The sequence below is a fragment of the Canis lupus genome, chromosome 27, assembly GCF_011100685.1.
Source record: "Canis lupus familiaris isolate Mischka breed German Shepherd chromosome 27, alternate assembly UU_Cfam_GSD_1.0, whole genome shotgun sequence".
NCBI classification, from domain to species: Eukaryota; Metazoa; Chordata; class Mammalia; order Carnivora; family Canidae; genus Canis; species Canis lupus.
In genome coordinates, this window is record NC_049248.1 from 25,075,144 (window position 1) to 25,086,150 (window position 11,007).

Genomic DNA, 11,007 nt, shown 5'->3' on the forward strand with positions numbered 1-11,007 from the left:
CGCGGCTGGGGGGGCCGACTGCGCACGCGCGGAACGCCGCGAGCGGCCGCCTCCCCGCCCCCGCCCCGCCCCGCCCCGCCCCGCCCCGCCTCACGTGCCGCGCAGCGTGCGCCTGGGCATGTGCGGGCGCACGTGACAGCGCCGCGTCCGGCTCCGGCTCCCTCACCCCGCGCGGCTGTACTTTGAACCCGGCGTGGGAGGGGGGAGGAGGGAGGGGAGGATGGGGAGGGACGCCGGCCTCCGGGAGCGTGATACCGTCCGCAGGTTTATCGCTAGGCAACCTAAGAATGCTGCTCTCTTTCCAACCCTAGAGCTCCTTGAAGATCTCAAGGCTGAGGACGTCGTTGCCCCCGCGCTTTAAGGCTCCGCGGAGCAGCGCTGGTGCGGAGACGCAGGGAGCTGGCGTGGGGCGTGGGGCGTGGGGCGGGGGGGGCGGGCCAGGGTTCCGAGGTGCACGTGGCAAACGCGGAGCCCAGAAATAGAGCCTGGGTCGCGCGCGCTGGAGCCGGCCGAGCTCTCCGGGGGTGCGGGCTCGCCCCGGGTCTCTTCGCCTGCTGGGTCACGTGAGGAGCACCCAGCTCCCGCAGAGCCGCGCGGAGGAGCCTTGCTCGGCAGAGGTGCTCGCAATCCCAGCCCCGCGGGAGGCGCCGTAGGAGGAGAAGTCCTTGTCTTTAAACTGGGGTATTACAGGGAATCGTCGGGATTTACCCTAAGTGACAGGTCTACAGGAATTGGCTCCAGGTTGAAGTTCCCCTGTGAAAACTAATGTGCGGAACACAATGACCGAACCTGTAAAGCCGCAGATGGAAGCAGGTTTCTTACGGGGCTACGCGGCAGAGCCTCATTGCTTCAGTTGTGAAACATTTGATATTCTAGGCTCACACACGTGCTTACCCATATGTAAAAGGCTTCAGGTTGAAACTGTAGCTAAAGTTTACAGCACCCTAAAAATACCCCACGGAAAAACTGTAGCAAATGGCCCTCCTTCCTACTTCCTCAATTCTAAGTGTTCCTTCTGTCCGGATTCATAGTTGGCCTCTGATCTCTTCTTTCATGGAGCGTCTTTAGAGTTCAGCCAGAACCGCATAGGCAGGGAGGGTAGAGGCAGAGGTGGAGAGCTCGCCAGACCGTGTGGGGACTTCTAAACAAAAGAAGGCACACTTCTGAGCCTCTCCAAATTGAGGAAACAGTGAAATTGTAGGGTTCTTTGTAGGGGGCCTTGAATATGGTATCCCCAGCATCTTTGATTATTGCATGCTCCATGCCATGTTTTAGAAAGGCGTTACCTGACCATCCTTCCATCTCCACCAACAGAACATACTCTGCCTCTTAGGACCTCACACGGACTGGCTCAACTCATGTCATGAGCAAAGCTCAGACTGTCTCCTGTGACCTCATTATTATTGCTATGGGGTAATAACGTAAAGAGCAGTGGATTCAGAACCAAAACATCTGGTTCCAGTCCTGATTCTGCTGCTTACTGAGCTACGTGACCTTGGACTAGTTGCTTGCTTCAGCTTCCTCCCGGAGGTTTTAAAAAATAGACTTTAGGATTCCTTGTTTCCCTTTAGAACTGCTCTCTCTTTTATTTCCCCTTTGGGTACTGAGTAAAGAACCTGGGTCATCATGCCCTTAAAGGGAAAGAAATCCCCCTTAGTTCCTTCCGTAAGAGAGAGAGGTGGTTGAGGTGAGAGCAAGCTGCTTGTGGGGTACTAAGTACTCCCCCCCCCACACACCTACCACATTAGAAATTATCATGCTATAAATGCTGTCCTTTGCAGTAGGAAATACCATTACCTGCTCCTCAGTCCCAACTTACAGTTCAGGGTCTCAGGAGAAGATGATGGTGAGAGCCAGTACAGCAGTCAAGTTCTAAAGAGACTGAGAAATGAGGAAATCAGTGCTCAGACCTTAGTCAAATGTAACTAATCAAACCCCTGGTGCTCAGCACAGGACCAGAGTATATAAGAACCTTCTCCTTGGAGATGGCTCCATGGACTCATTCACCCAGCTACTCTAGGCCTCTGACATTTGCAGATGAAGGTAGCCTGCCTCACCCCCTAGTGTTGTATTCACTTCTGTAGAGCACCTACTATGTTGCACTGTCACTTATTTTCATGTAGGTCTGTCACCCCCACTAGACTTTGAGATCTTCAGAGATTATTAGTCTTTGGTTTTCCAGCACTATCACAGCACTTCATATATAGTTGGAGCAAAACAAATGCCTGTATCCCCATACCCACTGTTCATTGAATTTTATAGGCTCATGGAGAAAAGTCTGTTGCTTTTCAGTAGAGAGTCTGAAACCTCTTACCAGAAGCTCTCTGATGGGTGTGACTAAATTCAGAGGCATCATTCGGGCCTACACACCTCTCTGCCAGTTCCTCAGAATGCCTTTTGCTGGTAACTGCCACCCCAGATTTCCAAAATTCAAAAGTGGAGGAAATTATACACCAGAAGCAGGGCCAGGGTCATCATGAATTAAAAAGCTAAATCAGTTTTCACTAATGACCCTCAGTCCCCTATTCCTATCAATTTGAGAGAAAGAAATGATCAAATAAAAGAATTCCTTTCTGTCTTGGAAAGGTCTTTATTCTGTGGCTAGGTGTGGGATAAAGCCATTAGCAAGCTGCTTTTTTATGTAATAAGATGATCAAAAAGTATACAAAATATCTGAGGCTTTTGCGTAAGTGTTCTGGTAAGGAACATTGTTGAGAATGTGAAAAAGGAAATAAAGAAAAAAGGTTGTGGGAGAAATGTGTTACTGATTCTACAAGCTCACACAGTTTAAGAAAGTGCCCCTCAGGTACTTCTGTTAGAGCCTATTTATTCTAATTCTAAACACATCTCAAATAGGTGTAGTTTTGGTTAAATGGTTTCCCAGGCCACAGTAAGTCAGAGATAGCACATTAGATAAGAGTTGGAGGCAGGCACTCTGACACATCAAGAAGTGACAGCTGGCAGTCTGATCATGAGTAAAGAGACTGAAAAACCTATAAAAAGCAGATATAAGAACTCAAAAAGAATTTAGCGCAGATGCCAGTACTCCCAGATGACATGCATAGTGCAAAAGTGATGTTTATCATGGTGACCCTGATTTATTGAGAATGGATAACTACAGATAGTTATAACTATCTGGATAGGGTATTTATTTCTAAGACGTGTAGAACACTTTAGAGGATATGTGTGACATATTTTAGTAAGTTTTCCACTAAAAGAATTGAAGGAAACAAAAGAAAAGATAAACAATATTGGCACTTGAACATAGAAGCTTCAGTTTTCTGAATCACTGTTTCATGGAGTATATATCATTCCCTGAGGCCAGATAAACTGGGTATCACTGAATTCAGAATTTTAAAATATCGGCTTTTGAAAAGGTATAGTTTTACATTTGTTTGGAGTTTCCAATATGGAATCACTGAACTACTGCAAGAAGCTCAAATTTAAGGCAAATATCCAACTCCTTTCTAGGAGCCTATTTTTAAAGTACATGCTGAACATGTTGTTTAGTATAAATCTCATGCTAATTGCAGGAAATATGTGATAATTTTCTGTGAAAATCTATTAAATTTTATGAAAAACTAAAACTTACATTGGACTTCAGCATACACTGTATATCCATTTTTAGCTGATGTAAAGTAACACAGAACTATGGCTATTGATCTGAGGGTCCAACAGATTAAGAATTTTTGTCTAATGAAAAACATTAGATTGCTATCTGAAGTAAAATACTATTATCACAATAGCACAGCCAACTTTCCGCATTATAATAGCCTTAATTGGTATACGAGGGCTCTGTTCATTTCTGTGCAAAGGCCTTAATACGTTTGCCCAGTCTTGTCTTCTAAGGATCTCAGCTGGCAATCACCTTCCGTGGAGAGGTTCAAAATTGACCTGTGCCATATTCAGAAATTGAGTGAGCCTTCTTTTAACTACTTTTGAAAAAAATCTCATGATGAGCAATAACCAAACTTATGGCCTGCGTCGTCAATAACAGAGAACTAAATGAAAAATAGTTTTCACAGTGATAGGAACTAAAACTCATCATACTTTAAATAGCTATTAAAATGTAGTTCCTAGTGCCTTGGCTCTTTGTGAAGAAAAGGCCACATATCAGGGATCCCTGGGTGGCGCAGCAGTTTGGCGCCTGCCTTTGGCTCGGGGCACGATCCTGGAGGCCTGGGATCGAATCCCACGTCGGGCTCCCTGCATGGAGCCTGCTTCTCCCTCTGCCTGTGTATCTGCCTCTCTGTCTCTCTCTGTGTAACTATCACGAATAAATAAATAAATTCTTTAAAAAAAAAAAAAAAAAGAAAAGGCCACATATCAGTTCAATATGAAGTTTGCTGAGAAATATATGTATGCAAAATCAAGTGGCACAATACTATATGCGTACCGTATATATAAAAGCATTAGTAATTCAAGATTCATATTTGTCTTAAATTGAAAAATCACATATATTACAGCACATTTTGGCTAAAATTTCACTACTGCAGGCATAGGACCGTTCTTAGTGAATCATTACTGGAGTCATTACTCCAATGTTTTAATTCATAACCAATTACCAAAATAACAATTTTCAGATGCCATATATACAGTATTATTTTGCAGTCTGTCATCACTAACTTTATCTTATTATCATTAAGTATATAGGTATTTGGACTAAATGACTGACGCATAAAATCTGGCCTAACCCTGAGGTTTTTTAACTTTATTATACCAAAAGTATACAAATGCTAGAACATATATTGTTCTCTGATTTACTTTGAATTTTTTTCTGGTTATGGAACTAATATTATTACCATATGGCATTGCAATGTAGCTCAAAATATTCAAAATGCTACTTTTCCCCATTATTCTGGGTTATACGCTATTTTTCTAAGTTCAGGAAATTACAATGCTCAAAAATCCTACATGGTTTTCTAATGGTAATTTTTATTTCCTTTGTTCTTGTGGTTTACTTGTGATGTTTCATGAATGCTGCCCAATCAAATTCAGTTTCCACGGTTGAAGATGTGGCAGTGGAAGGTAGTTTACTGACCGAGGGATATAGCAGTTCTGGCCTCTTGTGCTGGCTCCAGGTAGCTATTCGTCTGATGTTAGGAGGATATGTGATACCTCTGGGCTTCATATTATAAAATGCAGGGGGCTGGACAAACTGATCTCCGGGCTTGGCTCCACATTCTATGACTTGTAGCTTGGTTGCTGTAAGTCAGCAGAGGGAGCACTTTTTCTACATCTCATAAATTTTGACTATTATTTCAACACCTTTCAAAAACCAAGGGGTTTGTGAAGAACATTACTGAAACTAAAAGTTGACAATCCTTCACGGTTTGTATCAAATCACAAAATTGGTTATGAATTTGAGAAAAGTCTATAAATAATTATTTCTTTTCCTTGAATTCCATGCTTAACTCCCACAAGAGAATTATTTTATAAACGTTAAGAAGCTAAAAATATAAGAAAAGTTCAGCACCCCTAAATGGTAGATATTTATACTGGACCCAAGGAAGGAGAAATACCAGGTCATACAAAAGTCTAGATGGTATCAAGATGAGAAGTGAAAAATTCATCAATCAAAAACATCAACAAATTGGGTCTAACATAAATAGACCATGCCAGTGATCAGTAGGTTTTTCTTTTGTACTTTCCATTGAGATACATTGGAAACAAGTAGGTAGACATAGTCAGAGCCTGGAGGCTTGTTAAGAAATTGGAAACGTGTGGTATATCAAGCCAATGACAAACTTGTATATCTGAGAACGTCAATAACTTTCATCCCTAAACTCACAGATACCTTAAAACTAATTGAGCATGATGTCCTTTTAATTATTAGACAATCTCATATCGTATATTAAATTTTTTATTCCTTAGTAAGAATTTTAAAATCACAAAATAGTGTGGCAATATTTAGGTAATAGAATTTATGGAGTGCTGAAAATACTTAGAATATAAAGATAATTTCTAGTTCATCTTCACATACTAAAATTTTCTAAACCAGCTGGTTTCTTGCAGACAGTATTTATTTTTTTTTAATAATTTAAGACAGCATAAGCTTGTACCAAGCATAAGCATTGTAACAAAAGTGCAACTTTTCAGCAAATCCTCCCCAAAAGATATTTTAACTCAAAATATCATTAGCACATAGTTTCTCCCTACAAAAATAGCATGTCAGACATCATTAATTGGATGTATTAACAACTATGTACATAAGAGCCACCTTGTAGGCTAAGAGTTTAACGTTGTTTAAACACAGCGTTTGAGGCAAACCGTAGCAACAGCAGCAGCAAATGCACGAAACTGACTAAAAGACCCAGATATTTTCTTCACTTATAGTCAGACTGTTGTGTCTCACCCCTTACATAACATTCAAGTGAGATTTCTCACAGTGCTACCTTGGCAACAAACTAAAAATATCTAGACAAGGTCTTGGTTTAAGCCTTATTAAAAAAGCTTTCTTTGTGATTATCGGGTATCTGGTTTGGTCTCCAGAAAATACATAGACTTGGAGATAGGAAGGCCTCACAGGGCTTCATTCCACATCTTTACAGCATTTCCAATCAAAAATGACCAGTTGAATGCTTTCCTCCACGTTTGTTATTTAACAGAATATAGGATAAATCGTTTGGGGTTTGTTTTTAAGTTCAGTGCACATTCCTTTTTTTTTTTTTTACTTTACAGCAAGATTATAAAAACTTAGGAACATGGTGAATAAATAATGACAAGGTGGGAAGAGAGGCACCATATATATATGTGTATATATATATATATACATATACATATATATATACGAATGAAATTAAAATGTATCAATTGATTCATGGTCAATTTCTCAATAAAGTGCTAGTAAATGTACCAAGAATGATTCTGGCCTTCCTCATCCATCTCCTTCCCTGACTTAGTTCTGACAATGGCCCAACTCCCTGTCTCTTTAAACAAGAGCAAGTTACTAAGGGATACCATTCAAACCACTTCAGAATAGGCTGCAACGTGTCTGCATCCTCGCTTCTTCCTCTTTGAAAAATATATGCCTTTTAAAAAAGCTTGAACATTATAAAATACTGAAGAGTAAATTCAATTCTAAAAGATCCTCATTCTGTTTGTGGAAAGCCTCCTGAAGCAGGTGGGACAGCTATGCGGCAGGCAAATGACAACCACCCGGGGGGCCGGGGGCCGGAGGCCAACCCCTGGCACCCGTCCCCCCAACACACACACACACACCCCGTTCCCCTACCCTGGTTCAATTAGCTCACCCACAGGAGCACACCCTTCTTACTTCCTCCAGAATTAGATTCTACATTTAAAAAAAATAATGGAACATGGCCTAGAGGAAGGCAAAACTTATTCGGGCGAATCCTTGAAAGAAGAAGAAAGTATCGACATCGCAGAGGTTCTTTCGTAGCTGGTGGGGGAAGAAGGGGACGTTAGTGTGCGGAGGGTGGGGTGGAGAGGGATGAGCGACACAGGAACTCCGAATGTACACAAAACACCTGTGTTGTTGTTTTAAAAGCCTGTCGTGCATCTATTACACTTCCTCCCTTAAAAACGTTAAGGGCGTTTTAACGTATTAATCTTATTATTCCGCGTGAACCCTCGTCCTGTCTGGGGGCGGGGGGCGAGCATTCAGTGGGCTTCCTTCCCCGGCTGCGAGGGGTCTTCCTGAGCAGAGCTCTCCGGGTTCCCGGGCTCGCGGGCGCCGGCGAAGGCCAGGTGGGTGCGGCCGTGCGGGTGCGGGTGCGGGTGCGGGTGCGGGTGCGGGTGCAGGTGCGGGTGCGGGGGGTGCAGCGCCCCAGGGGGCGCCACCTCGTGCGGCAGGAGGGTCGCGGCGGCGGCGCCGGCCTTCTCGGGAGGGGGCGACAACACCGAGGACAGGCAGGGGAAGGCGGCGGCGGCGGCCGCGGCGGCGGCGGCGGCGGCGGCGGCGGCGGGCGCGGGGATGCCGGGGTACAGCAGGGGGAACGGGGCGGCGGCCGCCGCCGGGTACAGGTACTTCTCCAGGCCGCTCTTGTCCAGGAAGGGCTGCACGTAGGCGGCGGCCGCCGAGGGCGAGAGGAAGTAGAAGGGCAGGCAGAAGGGGGCGGCGGCGGCGGCCGGCTGCGCGAAGGGCGCGCCCCCGCCTCCGCCGAACGCCACCAGCGAGCTGAGCAGGGCGGCGTCGGGTCTCAGCAGCGCGGCCGCGGCGGCCGGGTCGGGCCCCAGGAGCGCGGCCGCCGCCGCCGCCGCGCCGCCCCCCAGGCCGCCGCCGCCGCCGCCGCCCCCCAGGCCGCCGCCCCCGCCCCCCAGGCCGCCGCCGCCGCCGCCGCCGCCGCCGCCGCGGGAATCCAGCTTCATCCTCTTGGGCGCCGGCGAGTCCTCCCCGGGGGGCTCCTGCTTGATGGTGACGCGGCCCGCCCCGGAGCCTTTGCCCTTGTCGCGGTCCGGCCTCGCCTCGGCCTCGCCGCCGTAGCCGCTGTCGGTGTCCGTGTCGTTCTCGGCGGCGAGCTCGGCGCTGGGCTGAGTCCGCTGGATGACCGGCACGCAGTGGGCGAGGGGCTCCAGCTTCTGCCCCGCGCGCTCCAGGCAGGGGGCGGCCGCGGACCCCGCGGGGGCGGCGGCCGAGGGCGCGCCCGCGCCTTTGCTCAGAGGGACCTGTTGAGTCAACAGCTGGGGGGTGGGCAAGAACTGGGTGGCCACGGCGTGCAAGTGGTTGATCAGCTGGACACACCGCTGCTCCCTGGGCGTCCAGCTCTCAAACCGGGAGAGGTATTGCAAGACTTCTTTGGCGCATGTTTGAAATCCCGAGTGGAACGCATCCAAGTCGGACTGAATGGGCGATTTCAGAGATCGCTCCCCTAGGATGAGGAAGGGGGTGGGGGTGGGGGTGGGGGCAGAGGCATGGAGGCAAGAAGAAAAATACCGACGTTAAAACATCTGCTTATCACGTGGGCCCTACATTGACTAAAGTGATCTCGGTTTTTCTTCTGTATTCGGGTGATATAATCCACCGGTTGCCGGGGGTGTGTGTGTGGGGGGGGGTGGGGGAGAAAGGGGAGGGGTGGCGGGGGTGGGGAGCAGAGGGGGGGCGCGCTCTACTCCCTGCTGGAAAACCAAAGTGGAGAGCGCAACCGCCACTTTAAATAAAAATCTGATTCCTCCGAGTTCTGCTGAAAGCCTCTAGGATGCTTCGGGAAATGGGCACTTTCCAATGAAGGGAAAGTATAAAGCAATTTAACAAATGAGAGTGAGCCCCGTGGGCCCAAGGAAGGAGGTGGGGGTGCGGGTGCGGGTGCGGGTGCGGGTGGGGGTGGGGAAAGAGTCCCAAACACTGCCCCTCTGTGGGCTGCCCGGCTTCATCAGGGTGGGTTGGCCTCCCTGAACCGACTTACCATTCTGTAAAGCAATTATCTTCTGATGCTGCTGCTCGGTTAAGGCTGTTAAAGCTTTTAAGTGTTTCAAAGTTAATTCCAAGACTACCGCTTTCTCCAGATGCCCCAGAGTCTGCAGGGTGCAAAAGAGAAGGGGGCACTTGGTTACTTAAAAACGCACATTTGGCTTGATTGGCTCTCCACTCAGCACAGCAACTTAAGCAAACATTCTGAAAGAAGTACTATTCCTATACTTCTTGAGCTTTCCAGAAATGACGGGTTATACATGATTTCTTGCCTTCAGCTTGTGAGCACCTACTCTTGAGTTTGTGGGAAACTCTACACTATAGCACAAGTTGTAAGGCATATGATATTTACATTTATTCTTATATCTCTGGGAGTAGTACCAAGCTATTAACACGCCCTTGGAGAGCAGCAAAGAATGAAAATGTGTCTCTTACTGTCAACTTCAGATGTTCAGGCAGTAAATCTTTCAGCTGAGCAATGCATTCATTAATTCGATCTCTTCTTTTCTTTTCTATTAATCTGTGCGGTAATTTGTAGGTATCCTTAATATACGACAGTCATGGAAGAAACAAAACAATAAGCTAAACATTTATTGGATAAAACAATACCCCCCCCCCAGAGCCCCATATTATGTGATAAACTATGCCCAAGAAACCTTTCCTCTGGACTGTTCTGAAATGCAATTTGAATTCAGGTATGATGTTTAATCCCCCCCCGAGAGTATCCAGCAAACCACTTAAAATTCACAGTTGGGGAAGCTCAAGGGCTGGAATATATTTGCGGGCAGAGCTTCGCTGTGAAATCAATGGCCCTAATTAACTATCCAGGCAGGTTATGGGGAACATCGGAAACTTACACTTACCTTGCTATCGTCTCGCTTCATGCTCCTTTTGGGCTTACACATATACAAAGAGGAATAGTCCAGTCTGCAAAACAGAAATCAGCATCAGGCACCCACTCGGGGAGGGGCACTGCCCTTGCCCGCTCCATACCACTTTCTGGAGAAGAAGAAGAAGAAGAAGAAGAAGAAAAAGAAAAAAAAAAAAATCAAACTGAAGCCTAGACAGATATTCGCAAGGGTGCGTGCACCTTACCCTATAAAATCTCTATGTTCCAGTAACTGTCTCTCTTGCAAATGAGGAATTCCTTCGTCCATGTTCAACCGCTGTCCGTTTCCTCTGTTTCGATTTTTTGGGGTTCTGTTCTATAATCTGCGGGACGATAGCTTTGGGAGATCTTGGGGGGATCTGTGCGTCTCCAGTCTCTCTCTCTCTCTCTCTCCCTTCTTCAGTGCAGTGTTGAAAGTGTGAAGCAGTTGGTTCCCCCCCTCCCACCGCGCTCGCTCTCTCGCACACACGCACACACACGCACGCACACTCGCGCCGGCCCCACTGCGCTGGTAGTTTGCTCTCACTCCGGGCAGTGTTTGGCCACAGGGCACGCGCGTCGCCGGCCAGACCAGCACCCAGCTCACGTGCGGAACGTACCATCCGCGGTCCAGCCCGGAGGGGGGCGGGGGAGGAGGGGCCGGGCCGGGAGGGGGTGCCGGGAGCGGGCTGCGAGGGAAGGCGAGCGGCAGGAGGGGGCGGGGACACCTGATCAGGGCCACCGGAAAGGAAAAACAACTTCGGCCAAG

At 47.4% G+C, this 11,007-nt stretch overlaps 1 protein-coding gene across 1 annotated transcript; it reads right to left on the reverse strand.

Moving 5' to 3' along the window:
- Positions 1–6,011: 6,011 nt before the first annotated feature.
- BHLHE41 (basic helix-loop-helix family member e41) lies at positions 6,012–10,795 on the reverse strand. Its single transcript, NM_001002973.1, is given in 5 exon segments — positions 6,012–8,831; positions 9,366–9,477; positions 9,806–9,913; positions 10,234–10,297; positions 10,466–10,795. Coding segments are annotated over 5 exon segments (1,554 nt in total). The 5' UTR covers positions 10,528–10,795; the 3' UTR covers positions 6,012–7,623.
- Between the last annotated feature and the right edge of the window lie 212 nt (positions 10,796–11,007).